Source organism: Anolis sagrei, chromosome 6 (assembly GCF_037176765.1).
Source record: "Anolis sagrei isolate rAnoSag1 chromosome 6, rAnoSag1.mat, whole genome shotgun sequence".
NCBI classification, from domain to species: Eukaryota; Metazoa; Chordata; class Lepidosauria; order Squamata; family Dactyloidae; genus Anolis; species Anolis sagrei.
The window spans coordinates 110,961,353-110,985,297 of record NC_090026.1 but is presented as its reverse complement, the minus strand read 5'-3'; the positions used below and the strand labels follow the sequence as shown (position 1 = coordinate 110,985,297).

Sequence of the window (23,945 nt, the reverse complement as noted above, 5' to 3'; positions counted from 1 at the left end):
CTACCCCCCAGAGTTGGACATGACTAGACTTGATGTCAAGTGAAAGCCTTTACCTATGTATATTTCACATTAGAGGATTGTATCCAATTGTGATTTTGCATTACGAGACACTTCTTTTGCTCCTTGTTTCAACCCACAGCAGCCTGCTCTTGCTCCTCAAGAATGAGACACACCTAGAAACAATATGCAACAGACTTGGAGGAGCATAGCAAATAGGAAGGGTAATTGAAAAGTTGGTGCCTTGCCTTATTCACACATAAGCACTTTCTACACATTGCAGTACAATTACATGGGGCTCCATATACATGTTTGGAAAAGGCAACTCATTTTCATCTACTTCTAAGGATTGTTGTTTATGCAAGTATCCCCTGTAACTGCAGGGACTATGTTCCAGGCTTCTGTGTGGATACACAAAGTCACAGGTAATAGCAAATTGTATTGAATGAATGACTTCTCAAGGAAGCATCCCAAAGAGTTGCACCACAGGACCTAGGAAATGCCTAGAGAAAGTATCTTTTTAAGCATCGCTATGTTATCCAGCTCAACTGTGATCAACTTCTGGTGAAAGTATACATTTGGATCACCTAGAAAATTCCTTCAGAGGAGACATTTTGTCAGACATGGGTAAATGAAGCTGTAGGCACCAGGGGTCTTATTGTAATTCATATTTCCTCCAAGATGATCAAGTTGGCATATTTGATTCTACATTTCAGCCTCCCAACACCCCAAGATAAGCAAAGCTCAAGGATAGTGAATCAAGGCCATAAGATGGTTTTATGACAATAGTGGGCATTGAAACCAAAGTTTCCCAAGTCCAACTTTAACCACTGCAACATACAGTCAGGAAATCCAAACCATCTATGAACCTTGGCTTCTTCACTGAAGGAGTAGGAATAAGGCCCCCAAGACCTTCTGGAGGAGAGGCACTTCAAACAAACACTTGATTCTCTGTCCACAAAACAGTTAAAGAACTAGGTAAACTAGAACTCCAAAACTCAAAGTGAATGCCCACCAAACCCTTCCCATGTTTTTTGTTGGTCATGGGAGTCCTGTGAGCCAAGTTGGTTCAATTCTATCATTGGTGGAGTTCAGAATGCTCTTTGATTATAGGTGAACTATAAAGTCCAGCAACTACAACTCCCAAATGACAAAATCAATCCCCCCCCCCCAACCAACCCCACCAGTATTCAAATTTGGGTGTATCAGGTATTTGTGACAAATTTGGTCCAGTGAAGGAAAATACATCCTGCATGTCAGATATTTACATCATAATTCATAACAGTAGCAAATTTACAGTTATGAAGTAGCAACACAAATAATGTTATGGTTGGAGGTCACCACAACATGAGGACCTGTATTAAGGGGTCACGGCATTAGGAAGGTTGAGAAACACTGCTCTAGACTATTCTTTAAGAAGTAAAGTGGCCCCTCAAAGTACAAAACTAGATTAGATTTTATGTAGTGCATGGGTGTTTAGCACAACATAAAAGCTTAACCCCATGATTGAAACCAAAAAGCCTGTACTGCAATAAAACCAATTTATGACCAAAGAAAATAATCTGCAATGGTATAAGAAAAAAGCTAGCAAGGGAAAACTGCCAGTTCTTGTACATATGTGTGTGTTTGCACATGTATGTATTTATGGTTGAATTTTTGGACACATATTACAGGAAAACTAGAGGAAACCTTAAGCCAACCGTGCTTCTACCACACCGCAGTGCTTTGTTACACAAAACCACAGAAGTCAGACAAATATATATATAATATGTATTTTTAAAAAAATCTTTACATCAGAACTTGCATACAATTTTAATAGTATAACTCAACGCCCTCCTCCCTACAGTTCAGATGACCCTGGTAACAGTGTGTATAACTTCTCGTTTTTTGCTTTCATAATTTCAAAGCAAACAAGACATTTGAGTGTATGTACTCTGTGCAAATAAAGTAACTTTTGGAATCCTTCAGAAGACATCTCCAAGGTTCGGTCTGCAGCAGTCCTGTAGTTTTCTTTTTAAAAAATGACTTAATGACTGTAGGTCCCCCTCCCCTCCGGATAATAAAGTGCTCCTGTCCAGCAGAACCCAAAGGCCTTTGAAAAGATTTCCTAGTCATTTTACGAACAATGTTTTTTTAAAATATATATATATTTAAAAAGGAAAAACACACAGAAAAAAAAAGAAGTGATCACACGAACTCCAGCTTTCCGTGCCCACCATACATTCCCCAGTGGACTAGTGAGAGTATTTTGTCATTGCTGAGGTCTGGCTGTCGCATTTTGTCGCAGGTCAGGCAGCAGTTTTCGTGACCCGTCACCGGCACCATGCATTCCAAGTCCAGCTTGGCCACCTGTCCCTTTTTAGAATGGTGCCCGTGGAAGCTGTAGTGCAGCCGGGAGAGCATTTGCTGCCTCTGGTCCTGCAGTCTCTTGTTCTCACTCCTGAGCATGCGCAGCGCCAGCATGATGAGCAGCACCAAGATCAGCCCGCCGGCGATGGGGACTGCAATCACGGCGGCCCTGAACCAGAGTTCTTTCGAGGAGGTCAGCTCCTGGACCTTTGTGATGAGGTTCCTGCTGGTATCGTGCTGGTATCTGCTGCCTTGTCCTGCAAGGAAAAAAGAGGGGAGTGATCAGGAACTGTTTTGTTGTTGTTTTGTTTTTGAAGCTACAAGGCTATTCAATGCTAATTAAAGTGATCAATTGCAACATTAACCTGCGCCACCAGGATTGTGGCGCAGCTGGCTGAGTGTCAGCTGCATTAAGATCACTCTGACCAGAAGTTCATGAGTTCGAAGCCAGCCTGGGTTGGAGTGAGTGTCCAGCCAATTATGTAGCTTGTTGTCAACCTTTGCAACCCAAAAGACAGTTGCATCTGTCAAGTAGGAAAATTAGGTACCACCTATGTGTGGGGAGGCTAATTAACTAATTTATGAGGCCATAAAAAGACTCCAGCAAAAAGCACTCCAGCAAAGCATGCGGGGAATGCGGAAGTACTTCATCAGTGTCGCAGATGGACAATGAAAGCGACAGCTCCCCTGGCGGCCAGAAAAAGTTAAATAGCCTCTGTGTATGTCTATATACGTTGTATGTCTAACTGGCATTGAATGTTTGCCATATATGTGTACATTGCAATCCGCCCCGAGTCCCCTGCGGGGTGAGAAGGGCGGAATATAAATGCTGCAAATAAAATAAATAAGTAAATAATATTAACACTTGCCTCAAATAGACAAGAGTTTTTTCTGTATATTATTATTATTGCTCACAATGGTGATAACAATAACAGAAGAGATTACATTCTCGGGCAGGGATGGGCAACTTGGGGACTCAAGGTGTTTTGGACTTCAACTCCCATCATTCCTAACAGCCTCAGGCCCCTTCCTTTTCCCCCTCAGCCGCTTAAGCGGCTGAGGGGGAAAAGGAAAGGGCCTGAAGCTGTTAGGAATGATGGGAGTTGAAGTCCAAAACACCTCGAGGCCCCAAGTTTGCCCATGCCTATTCTAGGATATCTGGGTTCTTGCATCTTCAACACTGGTGTTAAAGAGGAAACATTAGAGGTGTATAGATTTCCATGTCAGACTATTCCTGCTGAAATTTCCCGCTTTTGCGCAATTATGAAAAGTATGGGACTCCAGTCCCATTTTACATTTAGCCACGCTAATACATGTCAGTAATGGTCCCGCCCTTTTCAATTAAGCAGATACACCCAGCGACAGGGAGTCATTTTATGCAAGGTATCGGTAGTGTCTCCCCACCAAGTCTGTTCAGTCAGCTGAATATTCTACATATTTTGAAACAGAGCTTGGAAAAGTCATCTTTGGGACTCTCAAAAGTCCTCCACCAGCCGGGTTTGGCCAATGGCTATGGGAGCTGTGGCATTCTGGGAATTTTAGTCGGAAAAAACCCCTAAATTCTCCAAACTCTCCTTTCAGTAGATTTTGTGCCAAGTAAACTCATGAATGTCTTTCAACTTTCTTCTCTTTGGTTTAACTACTGCATTTTGGGCAGCGTAAGTTTAACAAACAGCCACAGTTTTAAATTAAAAATGCCACGTCCCCTCCAAGAACCCATCCATTAAAATTTAAGGGGCTTCAATAAATTTAATTCACACATTCTAATAGTTTTATTTTTCCCCGGTCCAAATTGGGCCACGTTTTATTTTGGTGCTGGGGCCTCTCCCTAAACAAGTTTCCCCTGGCAAGGCACCAGATGTATTAAGAAGGGAAGGAACAAGCTTTTGTCCCATGCTAATGCGGATGCAAAAGCTACTTGGCAGAAGACTGTCTGGCCATATGCCTCCCCACCCCATGTGCTTAATTACTATGAAGACCAAAATCATTAAGAGACAGTCAATCAAGGTCTTAGCTGTTGACAATAAGTCTTAACATCTGAGTATTCCTTGTCTAGGAAAATCCCATAAAGCCCATAGGACAAGTATGGCCAAACCCAGGCCTGGGGGTTGGATGCGACCCCTTGGGCACTTTTCTCAGACCCTCCTCTCTCTCACCATCATTTATTTTATTTATTTACAGCATTTATATTCCGCCCTTCTCACCCCGCGGTGTACACATATATGGCAAACATTCAATGCCAGTTTTGACATATAACATATACACACAGAGGCTATTTAACTTTTTCTGGCTGCCAGGGGAGCTGTCGCTTTCATCGTCCATCTGCGACACTGATGAAGTACTTCCCCGCATGCTTTTTGCTGGAGTGGAATAGGGATGGGCAAACTTGGGGCCTCGAGGTGTTTTGGACTTCAACTCCCATCATTCCTAACAGCCTCAGGCCCTTTTCTTTTTTATGGCCTCATAAATTAGTTAATTTAGCCTCCCCACACTTTAAGATGGTACCTAATTTTCCTACTTGACAGATGCAACTGTCTTTCGGGTTGCAAAGGTCAACAACAGGCTACACAATTGGTTGGAAACCCACTCCAACCCAGGCTGGCTTCGAACTCATGACCTTTTGGTCAGAGTGATCTTAATGCAGCTGACACTCAGCCAGCTGTGCCACAATCCCGGTGTTATATCCTTCCTACCTTTACTCTTTCCTTCCTCCTTCCCTTCATTCCTTCCCTCCCTCTTTATCCCTTCTTCTTCCTTCCCTTGCACCCTTTAGTCCTTCCTTCCTCTCTCCTTCCCTCTCTCTCTTTCTCCTTCTTTCTTTTCTTCCCTTTTGTTTTCTCTTCCTTCTTCCATCTCTCTCTTCCTTCCCTCCCTCCTTTCCCATCCTTCCTTCCTTCCATCCATCCTTCCACCCTTCCAGCAATACATCCTTCCTTTTTCTTTTTCATTCCTCCTTTCCTCCTGGAGGATGTTTAGCTGGGAAAAGAGAAAGTAGAGAGGGAACTTGAGAACCCTGTTTCAAGTTTTGAAAGGACGTCCCATTGTTGAGGACGGAGGGGGGAAACTGACTTTCTGTTGCTCTAGAGACCAGGGTGCAAGGGAGCAATGGGTTCAAATGCCTGGGAAAGAGATTTGACCGAAAAGATTATGAAGGACTTCTTGAGAGTAAGAGCTGTTGGAGAGTGGCACAGGCTGCCTGGGAGTGTGGTGGAGTCTCCTTCTCTGGAGGCTTTTCCGTTGAGCTTTTTATCAAGAGTGCTTTGATTGTGCATTCTTGCATGGCAGGGAGTTGGACTGGATGGCCCTTGGGGGTCTCTTCTAGCTCTAGGATTCTAGGATTATATATCAGGAGTAGGCAATATGGGGTCTAATGCATCACTTTTTCTCTCCTGTCCACCATCTCATCATGACCAAGGCCAACCCTTTTGGGATCCAAACGTTTCTTGTCTTTCCTTCACTTTCTGTCTCCAAAAGAGAAGAGGAAGCAGAGGAAAGGACTGGGTGGGGACTTGGGAATAAACACCCCCCCTCCTAGCCCACCCACCCCACTCTGGCTCACCATGTGGCCCCCAAGTTAGAAAGTTTGCCCATGCCTGCCGTAGGATCATCATGGGAGACTTGAAGGCACATAGGAATTAATGTTTCAAAGGCATTCTACTAACCTGAAAGCTCTCCTCTGGAAGGAGAGAGGACGTCATATAACCCTTTGTAATTGCACATGTCTTCGTGACAACACTCCAACTTGGGGATTGTCATTCCAGAGTGGTTTTGTGCCAGGTTGGCTTGACAGAGGTCTGAGGTGCTTGCAAGAGAGTCCAAGCAGCCATGAGTAAGTGGAGAATGGCTGTTCTGTGGGTCAAGCAGTCTGGAGAAGCAAGCATTGAGCTCGGATTTGCACATGTAGCCTGTGGCGACACAATGCGCGGCATCACAGTAGCATCTAATTTCACCTACAAAAGGAGAAAGAATTGGACATGTTAGCTCTGGGAGTCCCATCACAGCCAACTGGCTTTATATAAGTTACAGGTCAAGAATCCCATATCCAAAAAGCTTAGGATCAAAAAATTTTGGATTTTTCTCCCAGATTTTGTAATACTTAAATTTCCATACATGTACATAATGAGATCTTGGATAGGATCCAATATGAACAAAAAATTAATTTATGTTCCATATACTCCTTAAAGGCATAGCCTGTTGGCTATTTTTATGCAATGTTTTACATTATTTTGTAAACAAAGCCATGTTTGTGTATCCTGAGTCATCACTATCTCGATCACCCATGTAGATAATTTCAGATTATGGAATATTTCAGCTTTCAGGTTTCTGGATAAGGGAGGCTCAATCTGTACCACCAAAAGAATGCAATACCAATCGCATTTGCTATCTTGAAATGCACTGCATCACTGAACGACATTAAGGTGAATCCAGTGTAGTTGTTTCAGCACTAGCCTACAACACTGGAGAATAGGGTTCGAATCCCTGCTGAGCCTGGAAACTCAATCAATGGGTGCCTTGGGCAAGTCACTCACAGCCTCAGCGGATGGCAATGGCAACCCTTTCTGAACAAATCTTCCCTGTGACAGTTTCACCTCAGGGTCACCATACTTCAGAAATAACTTGACATACAAATGTATGTCAAGCTGAGCAACACAATTCCTCGACTTGTATAGCTTCAGGTGATACAAGCAGAGAGAATGAGGAAGCAGTCTAGTTTTCATAAGAGCTGAAGACCTGTTTCCTATACTAGTACATTCTTGGTACGAACAATGATCAAATAATGGTAGCCAACCACTGTTATGATGTAGTCATGCTCACAAAATGCTTCCAACTGATGATAAGAGTGCCACCACAAATCTATCCCATCAATGGAGATGTTCTACCATCAGAACATCTAATATGAGAGAACAACTAGACAAATGGATAGGATAAGTAAGTAAAGTCAAGGGAAAGCCTCTCATATGGTAGATCTCCCCAAACTTGTGCTCTCCAGACATTTTGAATGTCAAAGATGACCAATGCTTAGGATTACTGGGAGCTCCAATCCAAAACTAGACTGAGGAAGGCTACTTTATATAGTGCAGGAAATCCACAACATGAGCATAATATGTATCAGGATCACTGTGTAGAGAAGATACAGAGGCACAGCATGTAATCACCAACACATCATGGAAGCGATGCCAAACTTCCAATGCTGGAAGTAATAATATTTCCCATTCTGCTGAATTATTTGATGTTGTTCCATAATATTTTATTGCACTACATCCAACTCTCAGTTCCAACTAGAGTTAAGCCAACAAATGAATCAAACCTTTGCAACTATAGACGTACTGTTCCCATTGATCCAGTTGGTCAATGCTCTTTGGGATCAAGAAGTGGATTTAAGTCATGCTGTGACACGGTGATTCCCAACATAGGAGAAGATATAAATATTTTACCAAAATAAATATATAAATTACATGGTTCAGGTTTCTTATTTCTGATTGTTTAAGTGACTGTGTACTAATGCTTCCTCATTAGCCATTTCTGCAAGTCTGCCGTTTTACATAGCAGATGTTTCCCATTATGCTACCTTTAAAAACAATCCCCAAAGTTGAAAAAAATGTGTGTTACAGCTATGCAGCAGTATGCAAACAAATAAACAAAAATGTAACATTATTCTATCATGCATAGATTTTATAAATAAAAAGGTGTAATTGTTTACAAGTGGGGAGGATAATTAAGAGCGTAGTCAATACCTAGAATCATAGAATCAGAGTTGGAAGAGAACTTGTAGGCCATCCTTCTTTGGAAGCTTTTAAACAGAGGCTGGATGGCCATCTGTCAGGGGTGATCTGAATGCAATATTCCTGCTTCTTGGCAGGGGGTTGGACTGGATGGCCCATGAGGTCTCTTCCAACTCTTTGATTCTATGATTCTATCCAGTCCAACCCCCTTCCAAGAAGCAGGAAAATCACATTCAAAGCACCTCAACAGATGGCCATCCAGTGTCTGTTTAAAAGCCTCCAAAGAAGGAGTCTCCACCACACTCCAGGGCAGAGAGTTCCACTACTGAACAGCTCTCACAGTCAGGAGGTTCTTTCTAATGTTCAGGTGGAATCTCCTTTTCTGTAGTTTGAAGCCATTGCACTGCATCCTGCTCTCCAGAGCAGCAGAAATCAAACCTCACAAACTCTGAGGAGGCCTGCCATAGATGTAGGTGAAACATCAGGAGAAAATGCTTCTGGAACATGGCCATACAACCTGGAAAACTCACAGCAACCCAGTGATTCTGGCCATGAAAGCCTTCGACACACAGAAAACAAGCTTGCTCCCTCCTCCCTATGACTTCCCCTCACATATTTATACATGGCCATCATGTCTCCTTCTCTGCCTTCTCTTCTACAGATTTTATAAAACAATGAACCTCAGTCTCACTTCTAAAAAGAAGCACTCAGAATCAGAAATAAAATGGGACCAACATATAATGATTTACTTTGGCTGGATCCATCTAATCCAGGAGTAGATGACTTCAGCTATTCTGAAGGCCACTCTTCCATCTCTAGAAACCAAGTGGTAGCCAAATGCTTCAAAATGAATAACCAAAACTATTCCTATTCTAATTTTGAAAAAAATGTATATTTTAATGTGAATCAATGCTGTATTTAAGTTATTATCTATTTTTAAATGAATCACTGTTCCTGAAGGCTTACAGGAGAAGGATTTTGTCCAAAAATTGGGGTTTGGGGCCACAGAAACAGTATTGAGCAGGCATGTGCAAAGTTTGTCCTTCCAGGTGTTTTGGACTTCAACTCCCACAATTCCTAACAGCCTACCAGCTGTTAGGAATTGTGGGAGTTGAAGTCCAAAACATCTGGAAGGACAAACTTTGCCCATACCTGGTCTTGAAACTATTTAGTTCCATTGGTCGCACTTTTCCATTTCTGATCTGATTTAATATTCTCTTCCATAACAAAGGACTCCTCAAGTTATAATGTCAACAGTCGCAACAACTAGATTTTAGAAAATTTATTTTTTTCTAGACTACAGTTCCCAAAATCCCCATCTAGCAATAGTCCCACTGGCTTCAGCATTCTGGCATCCCCCCCCCCCCAAACTTGCCATTAATCTCACATTTCTACAGCATATTCTTTCAAAAGAAGCAAGAATCTCTTGTGCAGGGGAGCCTTTTGGTCTTTATTATAAAACAGGGACTTATTTACAATTGGGGTTCCTCCTACCTGCCAAAATCAACCCCTTTCATCTGAAATGGGAGCTCATAAGTAGAAGGTAAAATTGCAAGGCTGAACCTTCCTTCCACCACCAATACTCCCCTCTCTTTCCTCGCCCCAATGGACAATTCATCATGTGGTTGGAAAGTATAAACATTTAGACTGAAAATCCTCTACTGTTTGTATGAAACACAAAACGCAGAAGAAAACTAAAAAAAAAAATCTTTAAAAAACGACCCTTCTTAAAAACATCTTCATTTGACATTTTCCCACCAATGTATACATTTTACTATACAGGGAAACTGGCTTCTTTAGTAGGTATTTCAATTTAAATGTGTTCCCCATCCATTCAGAACAAGTTCCCGGAAACTGCTGTCATGAGACCAAGTGTGCTACCAAACCCACAATGGTCAGGAAAGTATTTTTTAAGTGTGCCACAAGAGAACATGCTTAGAAAGTAGCTTCTCGGGGTGCATCTACACTAGAATTAATACAGTTTCATATCTCTTTAATTGCTACACCTCAATGGGAGTAGTGGAGCCCCCAGTTGAGCAATGGGTTATTGACAAAAGACTGTTGACAAAAAGGTCAGTGGTTTGAATCCGGGGAGCAAGGTGAGCACCCTCTGTCAGCTCCAGCTTCTCATGCAGGGACATGAGAGAAGCCTCTCAGAGGATGATAAACATCCAGATATCCCCTGGGCAACGTCCTTGCAGACAGCCAATTCTCTCACACCAGAAGTGACTTGCAGTTTCTCAAGTAGCTCCTGACATGAAAAAAGGGAGTAGTAGTTTTACAAGGTCTTTAACCTTCTTGCCCAAGAATACTGGTACTTCTCCAAACTACAGCTCCCAAGAATCCAAAGCACTGAGCTAAAGTGGAGACAAACTGCATTAATTCTACAGTGTAGATCAGGCAGGAAAGGGCCTGAAGCTGTTAGGAATGGTGGGAGTTGGGAGTCCAAAACACCCGGAAGGACCAAGTTTGCCCATGCCTGGTGAAGATGCATGCTTAAGACTTCTATGACAAATCAAGAGCTATAACACACTATTTTTGCCTTGAGCATGTCAAAAAAGATGCTGCCATTACATGTCTTCCTTCTCTTTAAAAGCCAAATGATAACTTGCCTCTGATCTGACATCCTTCTTTTGTGCATGTTTGTGTACATGTGTGTATGCATATATATGCTCTTTAGTACACACAAAAGGGGAATGGAGAGAAGCAAATCCAGAAGCTTTGAAGAATTATGGAGTTCAAGAGCTGACTAAACATTTGAAGAACCAGTTTGACAGAAAACATTGCACTACGCCTGAAATCTTCCACCAAACAGATGAAACAGTGTTTGCATTTTCACATTTGTACAAAATGCAAAGGCCTTGTGATCCATTTGGCCATACAGAGTGAATTTTTAATACTGAAAAATAAAATAAAACAGCACATATAATTCTGGACAATTTCAGACTTCTAGACTTCCTATTGCAAAAAGGTATAATTTAAGCAAATATTGTGTTGTCAAAGGCTTTCATGGCCAGAATCACTGGGTTGTGGGAGTTTTCAGGGCTGTATGGCCATGTTCCAGAAGCATTCTCTCCTGATGTTTCGCCCACATCTATGGCAGGCATCCTCAGAGGTTGAGGAGTCTGTTGGAAACTAGGCAAGTGGGGTTTATATATCTATTGTCTACCAATTTGATTATGAAAGCTCAAAACTTACAGCAGATAAGGGCAAACCCAGGCCCAGGGGGCCGGATGCAGCTCTTGGGCTGTTTTCTCAGGCCCTCCACTTCCTCACCATGTTATCCTTCCTTCCTTCTCTTTCCTTCCTTCTTCCTGCTGTCTTTCTCCTTCTCTTCCACCCTTATCTCCTTCCTTCCTCCTTTTCTTTCTTCCCTCCCTCACCTTTCTCTTTCTACCTCCCTCTTTCCTTCCCTTCCACCCTTTCGTCCTTTCTTCCTTCCCTCTCTTCCTTTTTCTCCTTCCTTCCTTCTCTTTTGTATTTCTTTCATTCTCTCTTTCTCTTATCCTTCCCTCCCTTCCTCCCACCTTTTCTTCCTTCCTTCCCTTCTTTCCTTTTGTCTTTCCTTCCTTCTCTCTCTCCCTCTTTCTCCTTCCCTTTTGACTTTCCTTCATTCTCTCTTTCCTTTATCCTTTCCTTCCTTCCCTCCCTTCCTTCTTTTCCACCCTTTCATCCTTCCTTCCTTCTCTTTTGTCTTTCCTTCTCTCTCTCCTTCTTTCTCCTTCCCTTTTGACTTTCCTTCATTCTCTTTTTCCTTTATCCTTTCCTTCCTTCCCTCCCTTCCTTCTTTTCCACCCTTTCATCCTTCCTTCCCTCTCTTTTGTCTTTCCTTCTCTCTCTCCTTCTGTCTCCTTCCCTTTTGACTTTCCTTCATTCTTTTTCCTTTATCCTTTCCTTCCTTCCCTCCCTTCCTTCTTTCCACCCTTTCATCCTTCCTTCCTTCTCTTTTGTTTCTCCTTCCTTCTCTCTTTCCTTCTTCCTTCCCTTCCACCCTTTCATCCTTCCTTCTCTTTTGTCTTTCTTTCCTTCCTTCTTTCCTTCCTCCTTCCCTTCCTTTCTTCCATCCTTCCCTTCCACCGTTTCATCCATCCTTCCTCCCTTCTCTTAGGTTTTTCCTTCCTTCTCTCTTTCCTTCCTTCCATCATCAGGCAGCCAGTCCTTCTAGCAAGGAGTGCGCTAGCTAGTCAGAAAGTTTGCCCATGCCTGCCTTACAGCCACAATATATTGTGCAGAGCTTGGGAAACCCATCATATGACAAAGTTGTGATGTTGTTCAAAAATCCAACCCTCTAAGCCCTGAACTTAAGGGTAAGTACAAAAATACTCAAGGCAAGAGGGCCCCATAAACTATCCCCCTACTCTATTTTAGAGATTAACAAGGAGAGGAAACAAACCATAAAGCTATGTTTCCGTTCCTGCAGTTTCTCCAACCCGACTCAAAATTCTATCTTTTCCTGACCCAAGACAGTCCTATAAACAAAGCATGATGGACCAGTCATCAGGTTATTATAACCCCAGTTTTAATTAGAGCCACATTTTTTGCCCAGAATGGAGGGTTTTGTATTATTGTATCTTTTTTTAAAAAAAGCCCAAACTTTATTTCTGTCAATTCATAAAGTTCCTTCCTGAACTATGCAAAAGGCCAGCGAGGGGTATTTGGTATTTTCAAACAGCGAACAATGCCCTTTCTGTTCCCCTCCTCTTTCTTGTTACTGTATTTAGCTATTAAGGAAAAATGTCTGCTTTTAGTCAAGGTGGCTACGGGGAGAGACTGCAGGCTTCGCTCAAAAAGCTTTTGAAGTCGACAGCAGCCAGAAGTCTGTGATCCCCTAATTATATCATTATCAGGCGCATAGTTTCAGTATCTGCAACTGCACATTACTCTCCGTCACTCCCTGCTCTGCCCCTCTTTGATGGGGCCAGAAGACTTCCCTCCGCTGGCTTCAAGGGCTGTTATTTGGGGTTAATTACACCCTTCCTTCCAAAATAAATAAATACTGCAGCACATCAGCCCTGTGCTAGCTTATCCTTTAACCTCCCTCTCCATGGAAAACGTGGCAATTATGGGAAAGCGTCCCCCACCCATTCCATCTAAAGTCTTTTTCAAAGGTTACCTTTTATTCTTAAGTAGGGGGGGAGAAAGAGAATTCTTCTTTGGGAGTGGTTGGGAGAAAAACAGCAGAGATTAAGGCTGGATTTACACTACCATATCATGCAGTCAGAATTGCAGTATATGGTCAGTGTTGATTGGGCATGGGCAAACTTCAGCCCTCCAGGTATTTTGGACTTCAACTCCCACCATTTCTAACAGCCACTAGGCTGTTAGAAATGGTGGGAGTTGAAGTCCAAAGCACCTGGAGGGCCAAAGTTTGCCCATGCCTGGTGTTGACCCATATAATGCAGGGTCTAAAAAAGGTAAAGTTTTCCCCTGACGTTAAGTCTAGTCGTATCTGACTCTAGGATGTAGCACTCATCTCCATTTCCAAGCCAAAGAGCCGGCGTTCTCTGTAGACACCTCCAAGGTCATGTCACCAGCATGACTGTTACCTTCCTGCCAAAGCAGTACTTATTGATCTACTCATATTGGCATGTTTTCAAACTGCTAGGTTGGCAGAAGCTGGGGCTAACAGCTGGAGCTCACCCTGCTCCCCAGATTCGAACCGCCAGCCTTTCAGTCAGCAAGTTCTATAGCTCAGCAGTTTAACCCGCTGCACCACCAGAGTGCCCTTATGGGTCTACTTTGACCATATAATGCAGTTAAAACTGCATTATATGTCGATGTAGATCCAGCCTAAGCTTTCATCAGCAGAAATGGAAAGATCAATATTCGCATATAGGTTGTTGTAGGTTTTTCGGGCTGTATGGCCATATTCCAGAAGCATTCTCTCCTGACATTTCTCCTGCATCTATGGCAGACATCCTCAAGAGATTGTGAGGTCTGTTGGAAAGTAGGAAAATGGGGTTTATATATCTGTGGATTTGTCTAGGGTGGGGGAATGAACTCTTGTCTGTTGGAGCTAGGTGTGAATGTTTCCACTGGCCACCTTGATTGGCCTAACAGTTTTTAGGCCTGGGGGAATCCTTTGTTGATAGGTGACAGCCTTGACTGACAATACAGTTCACATATACTTGCAGTTGAGGAGCCAAGGTGGTGTAGTGATCTGAACATATGGCTATGACCCTGTAGATAAGGGTTTGATTGGACAAGCCACACTCTGACAGACTCAGAGGAAGGCACAGCCCCTCTGAACAAAGCCTGAAGATAGGATCATCTTATGTTGGAGGCAATTTGAAGAACACACCAATAAAAGTAACCAGGGGGAGAGAAGCAATCAAACTTTCAAGGCTGTTTCAAGGCATGCAGTCTAACCCTGAGTATGTTTACACAAAAGGAGACCTCCATTCAACCAAGATAAATTCAACAGCAAGGAAAAGATCGAGATTTGCCTTATTTGGCATATTGTATAGGACAAGATTTGTGTTCCATGCCTTTTCTCAGCCCTCTGCAGCCATACATTTAACTTTCATGAACTACAACTCCCAGGTGTGGTGGAATTCTAGGACATGTCACTCAAAGAGCAACTTTTCCATGCTCTACAACTACAAGGTGGAATTAATGCAGTTTGACACCACTTTCACTGCCATGACTCAATGCTGTGAAGTCCTGAAAGTTGCAGTTTGGTGAGACAACGGCACTCTTTGTTGGAGAAGGCTAAAGACCCTGGAAAACAACAATTCCCAGGATTCCATAACATTCAGCCATGACAACGAAAGTGGTGTCAAAATGTATCACTTTACAGTGTAGATCAGGCATGGGCAAACTTTGGTCCTCTGGGTGTTTTGGATTGCAACTCCCACAATTCCTAACAGCCTCAGGCCCCTTCCTTTTCCCCCTCAGCCGCTTAAGCGGCTGAGGGTGAAAAGGAAAGGGCCTGAGGCTGTTAGGAATTGTGGGAGTTGCAATCCAAAACACCCAGAGGACCAAAGTTTGCCCATGCCTGGTGTAGATGCATCCAAAGACACGAGAGAAGACACAAAGGCTGAAGCGAAAGCCCTTCCTGCAAAATTTCCAGAGTTTTGAGGATGGGACAAAAAAGCCTGTGTTTATGCCTTGGGTGAGTGAGCGATAGCTCTCCCGAGCCCAGGGCTGGAACCGTTCAGAAGTTCACTCAAGACAGCCTAACAAAAACATTTTGACAACCGCTTGCCCCCAAGGTCTGCCTTAACATCAGCAAAGGCGGGCCGGGCGACACAGGGGGGCAGAGAAGAGAGAGAGAAAGGAAGGAAGGGGAAGGAAACCCAAGCAGCGCCACTTCCAAGAAGAGGCGAGCTTGTTCTGGCCTGCGAGGCTCGGCCCAGGAGGAAACATGACACGCTCGCAAAGCCTTGGCAGAAGGCTTCAAAGGCAGCGCCGGGGCCCAGCGCATGGAAAGGGAGGAAGAAGGGAGGGCATCTTGCCCTAGGGAAGCTGCGGGGGCACCCAGCGGGCAGCTACTGGGACGGCCCACATCCTCTATCCTGCAGCAGCATCCAACGGGGACCTGGGCACTTCTGGCGAGTGAGGAAAGGCAGCAGAAAAGGGACCCAAGCTTGGACACAATTTGCTTCCTCAAATCACAGAATTATAAAGTTGGTAGGGACCCCAAGGGCCATCCAGTCCAACCCTATCCTGCCATGCAGGAAGACACAATCAAAACGCTTCTGACCAATGGTCTTCCAAAGAAGTTGGAAGGGACCCCAAGGGCCATCCAGTCCAACCCTATTCTGCCATGCAGGAAGACACAATCAAAACACTTCTGACCAAAGGTCCTCCAAAGTAGGAAAGTCTGCCATACTTGAGCCAGCATAGCTCTTACCATCAGGAAGTTCTTCCTAATGTTTTGTATGAATATCTCTGCACAAGATGCAAAGCCAACCTTAAGAAATGAAGCCACAAAGTGGAGTCCATGACATGCAAGTGTGGAGAAGAGCAAACCACAGACCATCAACAGCAACATAGCTTGAGCCCTGGCACATGCACAATGGAGAACCTTCTTATATCTACACCAGAGACACTCCAAGTGGCCAACTACTGGTCAAAGGACATTTAGTATACTGCCAAGTTTTTAAAACTTTCTTTATGTTTCTAAATACATTACAACTGTGCCCTCTGTTTGCTTCTGACACGATAAATAAGTCAGAATATGTTATGCTGAAATTTCAATTCACCTCTCTGTTTCCTATTCTTTAGAGAAGCTTCCAAACCTTTGATAGTTTTGGTCACCCTTCTCTGAACACGAACCAGCTTGTCCTTCTTGGGGCTCACCAGGGGATGTCTGACTAAAGCAAAACAAGAGTGGGATTATGACTTCCCTTTCGACACTATGCTCCTATTGATGCAGCCTAAAATCGGTTTTTTTAGCTGCTCCATTACACTGTTGAGAACAGGTGAAATTAAACCAAAAGGAATAATAATAATAATAATAATAATGTAAGGTAAAGGTTCTCCTCTGACATTAAGTCCAGATGTGTCACACTCTGGGGGAGTCGCTCATCTCCATTTTTAAGCTGAAGAGCCAGCGTTGTACGTAGACACCTCCAAGGTCATGTGGCCAGCATGACTGCATGGATCACTGTTACCTTCCCACTGGAGCGGTTATTGATCTACTCAGATCTGCATGTTTTCAGACTGCTAGGTTGGCAGAAGCTGGGCCTAACAGCGGGAGCTCGCACCGCTTCCCGGATTCAAACCGCCAACTTTTTGGTCAACAAGTTCAGCAGCTCAGTTAACCCACTGACTTAAACATAGTAGCCAACTGCAAACAGGAGTGAATAGGAGAGTGCAAATTTTAGCTCATGAAGCAGGGCATGGGACAAAAGTGCCGTTCTGTGGCATTAATTGCGGACTAATGGGACCAGACATTCTCAAAGCCATGTCCAAACATCCAAGTCTTCAATTCCTTCTGGGAGGAACCCTACCTCTATATGCTCTTGTTCCATTTTAAATTCAAATCCTAGCAGATTTTGAGGATTGGGAACCTTCTCTCCCTTCTCACCTTCACCTCAAACCCCAGCATCCCCAGTCACATTTAAACCCCCCCCCCCCAATATATTGCTCTTCAAAATCCATTAAACTGTTCCCAAGCTGTCTCAGTAGTACAGCTTGGACCTTTGTGTCTTATATTCCAAATACACAGAGAATGCCAATGATGATGGCACAAGAAGCAAACTCATCAATCTCCGTGATTATCCAATTTGCAAAGCTTGGCCAAAGTCCCCTTTGGGGAGACATGTACCAAAATCAGGAACTCGCTCAGGCTCTGCAGGATAGTGCTAAGTTTTCAGCTTTCAGAGGACACTGCACAAATAGAGCTGGGATTTCTTTTGTGTTGATGAGGATTGAGAAACTTTGTGGTTCTTATTCTGACCTATCAAATGTGTGGAAGATATGGGACCTCATCACACTAGGCAGTGGTTCTCAACCTGAGGTCCCCAGATGTTTTGGCCTACAACTCCCAGAAATCCTAGCCAATTTACCAGCTATTAGGATTTCTGGGAGTTGGAGGCTAAAAATATCTGGGGACCCCAGGTTGAGAACCACTGCATGAATTCACTTGGAATCCAGTTTCTGCCTCTTGCAGAATTCTGGGGCTTGTAGCTTAGAGACAGGCCTTTACACTGTTCAACCAGGCAGGTACTGGGCCTCACTAAACTATAAATCCCAGAACTCTTCAGCTGGCAGAAACCAGATTTAAAGTGGATCTATGCTCTAGTGTGATGAGGTTAATGGTCACAAGGTGAGCCACATTAGTTCTGCACTTCAAAAAGGAAGTATGAGCTGAAGCCGAGTCTCCCTTATCCCAAAACAGAGGTGTTTTGAATTCCAACTTTTGTACCCCAAGAACCAACTTTTGTACCCCAGATTTTGGAATATTTGTTTATACAACAAAAGCAATGTATTGACCAAAGGTAGACCTGTGACTCTAACATTTGCATTCCCTCCCTCCTGTTAAGATTTTGAACATCTTTCTCTGTTGAAGAAGCCAGTGGAGCTTCCATGTATTTATGCATTTTTGGTTGGCTTATTCAAAGTATTAGTTCTGTGGATTTTGGATGTTATGATATTTTTGCTGTATTTCCAACATATCTACACAAATGTTTCCTGCATATACATCGTTCTTTTGGAGTTGGGACCCAAGACTAAGCAAGAAATTCATTTATATTTCATATACAACTTATATGTGTACTCTGAATGTAATTTTGTTAACATGATTCTAAATAATTTTGTGCATGAAACCATGTTGATGTGCAAAGCGAAGAAGTCACTATCCCAGCCACCCAGTTGGATGATTTGGGATTTCCAAATAAGGGATAAGTACACACAGGTATCTAACCCAGGGATGGGCAAACTTTGCCCCTCCGGGTGTTTTGGACTTCAACTCCCACAATTCCTAACAGCCTACCAGCTGTTAGGAATTGTGGGAGTTGAAGTCCAAAACACCTGGAGGGGCAAAATTATCCCATGCCTGGTCTAACCAGTATTGAGAGCCCCCAAAACAATTAAGTCCTGGGTCCAAAAAGAACCAACTTTTGTACCACATTCTCCTCTTTCCTCCCCTTTGCCCAAAGGCCCACCATAGTGGGAAACCTCCTGCCACTTCAATCCAACTCAATGCAATGTGATTTGTATTGTACTTGGGGTCACAGTCCTAAACAGCACTCAACTGTTGATGCTCACAAGCCTATGCAATTCAGACTTGGGGACACACTGACATGTGTCCCCAGCCATTCAAACTTCCATGTTCCAGGCTACATTGTTGTCATTGTGTGCTTTCAAGTCATTTCTGGCTTATGGCGACCCTAAGACAAACCTATAACAGGTTTTCTTGGCAAGGTTTATCCAGAAGAGGTTTGACGCAAGTTGCCTTCCTCTGAGGTTGAGTGAAAATGCACTGGGGGCCCTTCCACACAGCCCTATATCCCAGAATATCAAGGCAGGAAATCCCACATTATCTGAGTGTGGACTCAGATAATCTAGTCCAAAGCAGATATTGTGGGGTTTTCTGCCTTGATATTCTGGGATATAGGGAAACCCACCCAAGCTTTCCCAGTGCATTTTCATGGCTGAGCAGGGTTTTGAACCCTGGTCTTCAGCGCCATCATCCAGTACTCAAAAATGCTATTGCCAAACTGGCTGGCTCCTCCTAAATCTGAACCACATCATCTTTAAAAGTGCATGAGGAAGACACTTAGGAATTCTGGGAGTTGGAGTCCAAAACACCTTGAGGGCCAAAGTTTGATCTAACCAGTAATGAGGGCCCCCCAATACTGGATAACAGTACTGGACCCAGGACAACAATTAAGTCCTGGGTCTAAAAAAAACCCCAACTTTTGGGCCTGATTCCCCTCTTTCTTCCCTTTTGACCAAAGGCCCACCATAGTGGGAAACCCCCTGCCACTTCAATCCAACTCAATGTAACGTGATTTGCATTGTCCTTGGAGTCACAGTCCTAAGCAGAACTCAACTATCGATGCTCACAAGCCTATGCCATTCAGACCTATCCCTGCTCCACAAGGATGCCATGTGAAAGGGTCCATGTAAACAACACTTTACAACAGACACTTTAACTGCCATGGCTCAATGCTATAAATCTGTGGCTTTATAAGGTCTTTAACCTGCTCTGCCAAAGAATGTATCTCCTGTTACGAACCATCACGATTGTCAGCTCTTGTTCCCACCACTTTTGCAAACACGGTTGGTGGGAACGAGAGACAGGGCCTTCTTGGCAGTGGCTCCCCAGGTCTGTGGAGCTCTCTCCCTAAGGACATTAGGTTGGCCACTTCCCCCCTGTCCTTTAGAAGACAATTGAAGACTTGGCTTTGGGAGCAGGCATTCGATGAGTGGACAGCGGCAATTGGAAAGAAAACTTCAGATATATGCGACATTGGATTCACCCTGACTTGGATTTGGTTTTTATTTGGCATGTTTAATTTATTGTTTAATGAATTGTATAATGTGTTTGTAATGATTTTTAATGTTTTAAATGTAATTTTTGATTGTTTATATTCTGACAGCATCATATGATGCTTTTGTGAGGCCGCACTGAGTCCCCCTTCAGGGAGAGAAGGGTGGGGTAGAAATGCATGAAATAAATAAAGGAAACAAATAAAGTACAGAGCAGTTCAAGTGGCGTCAAACTGCATTCATTCCACAGTGAAGATGCACCCTGAGCTGAACCTTGGATGCGTCCATAAGAAAGGCAGAGCGAGGCTGCAAAACAGCGCCACCTGCTGTCCGTCTCAAGACCTGCAAGGCTGAAGCCGCGATGTATCAAAGGCGAGAATTCCATCTATCTATACCAGGAATGGGCAAACTTCAGCCCTCCAGGTGTTTTGGACTTCAACTCCCACAATTCCCAACAAGTCTCAGGCCCCTTCCTTTCCCCGGTCTTCCCAATTTAACGTGTTTACAGCAAAGCCTTTGGGCTCACCTTTGGTCAGGAGGATGGCCATGGCGCACAGCTCCAGTTGCAGCCACACGAAGATGAAGCTGGAGTGGCGATCCATTTAACCCTTCAGGCGACTTGGACTGCAACTCCTATCATCCCCAGCTAAGGACGGGTCCCTCTCCGGCAGGCCCCCAGCTTCAGGAAGCGGCTCCCTTCCGCGAATCAAGCCCAAGACGGAGAAAGAAAGCTCCGTTGCCCACCAAGGACTCCGCTCTCAATCCCTCCTGGGTCTGACTCACTACATAAAGTCGCCTCCGCCCCGCCCACCGTCTCCCTCATTGGCGGATCTGGTGTGTCACTCAAATCCCTGGGAGGCGGCCACAAAGGGGAGCCTCCCTTCTTCACTTTCCCCCTTTGCAGTTGCAAGGAGACATAGTCGCTCGTGGGTTTTCCTCCCGCTTTCCTCTCTCTCTCTCTCTCTCTCTCTCTCTCTCTCTCTCTCTTTCTCTTCCCGCTTTACTATAGAATTAATGCATATTCACACCGCTTTTGATTGCCTCAATGCTACGGAGATGTAGTTTTGCAAAGGTCTTTACTCTCTTCTGTGTTCCGGCCGGACCAAACTGCAACACTATTGAGCCCGGGCAGTTCAAGTGGTGTCAAACTGCATCAAGCCCACAGTGTAGATCAGGCCTGGGCAGACTTGGGCCCTCCCTCCCAGGTGTTTTGGACTCCAAATCCCATCATTCCTAACAGCCTCAGGAGGCCCCTTCCTTTCTCCCCCCCCCCCCCCCAGATGATGGGGGAAAGGAAGGGGCCTGAGGCTGTTAGGAATTATGGGAGTTGGAGTCCAAAACACCTAGAGGGCCCAAGTTTGCCCAGGCCTGGTATAGATGCTTCCAAAGAAGTCCCCTTCATTGTTCACCAGAACAAGCCACACCTTTACTCTGGCTTCCTTCCATCCTTCTTACCTTCCCTACTTACCTACCTTGTTTCCCTTCCTTCCCACCCTCCTCTTTCCTTCCTTTCTTCCTATCTGCCAACATACCTGCTTCCCTCTTCCTTCCTTCCTGTCTTTCCTTCCTTCTCTTTTCTTTCTTTCTTTCCTTCTTTCCTACCTACCTATCTTCCCACCTGCCTTCTTTCTCCCTTTCCTTCCTTCCATCTTTCCTTCTTCCATCCTTCCTTCCTACCTATCTTTCCTTCTTCTCTCCCACCTGATTCCCTCTTCCTTACTTCCTACCTCTTTCCTTCTTTCCGTCCTATCTTTCATTCCTTCCTTTTTTTTCTTTCCTTACTTCCTTCTTTCTCATCCTTCTTTCCTATCTACCTACCCTTCCTTACCTCCCTCCCCACTACCTTCTTCCTTTCTTCTTTCCATTATTCCTTCCTTCTTTCTTCCTTCCTACCCACCTATCTTTCCTTCCTTCCTCTCTCCCACCTGATTCCCTCTTTCTTTCTTACTACCTACCTACCTACCTATCTTTCCTTCTTTCCGACCAGTCTTTTATTCCTTCCTTTTTTCTTTCCTTACTTCCTTCTTTCCCTTCCTTCTTTCCTATCTACCTACCATTCCTTATCACCCTCCTCACTACCTTCTTCCTTCTTTCCATAATTCCTTCTTCCTTCCTTCCTTCCTTCCTTCCTTCCTATCTTTTCTTCTTTTGATCCTATCTTTCACCCCTTCTTTATTTTCTTTCCTTACTTCCTTCTTTCCCTTCTTTTTTTGCTACCTACCTACCTTCCCTTCTTTTTTTGCTACCTACCTACCTTCCCTTCCTTATCTCCTCCTGCCTGCCTTATTTCTTTTCTTTCTTCCTTGCTTCTTTCTTCCTACTTTCCCTCTCTCCTATCCTTCCTTCCTTACTTTGCTTCCTTCCTTCTTTCCTGTCCTTTTTGCTACCTAACTACCTTCTCTTCCTTACCTCTCTCCTCCCTGGCTTCTTTCTTTCTTCTTTCTTTCCATGCTTCCTTTCTTCCTACCTACCTACCTACCTACCTATCTTTCCTTCCTTCCTTCCTTCTTTCTTTCACGTCTTTCCACAGTTTGTGACATTACTAGTCTAGGTTTACTGAGAAAACAAAACAGATAGGTGGTCCTGTAGTATCTGCTTCTATAGGTGGGCTAGATTTCTTGTTTGGTACCTTAGTGCCACCGCAAATTGATTTCTTTGGGAAATCTTTCTCTCTCACCTGTAGTTATTATAGGCATCTTTACTCCAAAGCAAATGGCTTAATATTCTATAGGACTCGCTCTTGGAAAGAGTGTATAGGCCACAGCATTAGAGGGTGTCTGTATTGTAGAATTAATGCAGTTTGGCACAACTTTAACTGCCATGGCTCAATTATGAGAATTGTAGTGCTTCAAGGTCTTTAGCCTTCTCTTCTAAAGAGTGCTGGTGCCTCACCAAAGTACAGTTACCATGACTCCATAGCACTGAGCCACAGCAGTTAATGAGGTGTCAAACTGCATTAATGCTACAGTGCAGCTGGACGTCTAGATGACCAGATGGTCACATTGCAATGTGGCATAAGGTGGTAGAGTGCTTCCTCCCAGCTCTTTGTCTCAGTTCATGGCAAACCATTCATAGACATGGACCAGTACCATATGCTCCCTTGTTCAGATTTTTTTTGTTCTGTTGCAACGTTAGCGTCAAACAAAGCATTGGTAGCTGACCATACGGACCATGCAGTGCTTTAAGGAGCTGAATAGAATAAAATATCTATTTTATTTATGGAAAAATTGCAAAAATATTGGAAATTTATTTAGAAAATAAACCAAATTCTCGCCTATCACAGTCATGCACATATGTGTATAATTCAACACTCTTTGGCTTAGGGTGTAGCTACACTGTAGTGTTAATGCAGTTTGACACCACTTTAATTACTATGACTCAATGCTTTGGAGTACTAGAAAATGTACTTTGGTGGTACATCAGCACTCTTTGGCAGAGAAGGCTAAATACCTTGTAAATATAGTAATATATAATACTAATATTGTACTGTGCTAATATTATAATATATTGTATACACATATAATATTGATAATAATATTATAATGTAATACAATATAATACTACTAATAATACAATATAATTGTTATATATTTTATATTACATGTAATATTACTAATAATATAACAGTATAGTGGTAGAGTACAATATAGTAATACATAAGACTAATATTGTGGTGTGCTAGTAATATAATATATTGTATACACATATAATTTTGATAATATTGTAATGTAATACAATATAATACTACAAATAATACAATATAATAATTTTTATTTTTCCTATTACATGTAATATTACTAATACTATTACAGTATAGTGGTATAGTACAATATAGTAATATATAATATTAATATGGTGCTGTGCTAGTAATAGAATATATTGTATACACATCTAATACTGATAATATTATAATGTAATACAATATAATACCAA

General features: G+C 43.3%; 1 protein-coding gene across 1 annotated transcript; it reads right to left on the bottom strand.

Moving 5' to 3' along the window:
- Positions 1-1,753: 1,753 nt before the first annotated feature.
- Positions 1,754-20,785, bottom strand: BAMBI (BMP and activin membrane bound inhibitor). Its single transcript, XM_060782474.2, has 3 exons — positions 20,539-20,785; positions 6,009-6,296; positions 1,754-2,603 (listed from the first exon to the last, which is right to left on the bottom strand). Exons 1-3 carry the CDS (start codon positions 20,612-20,614, stop codon positions 2,185-2,187), a joined length of 783 nt encoding a protein of 260 aa, XP_060638457.1. The 5' UTR covers positions 20,615-20,785; the 3' UTR covers positions 1,754-2,184.
- Between the last annotated feature and the right edge of the window lie 3,160 nt (positions 20,786-23,945).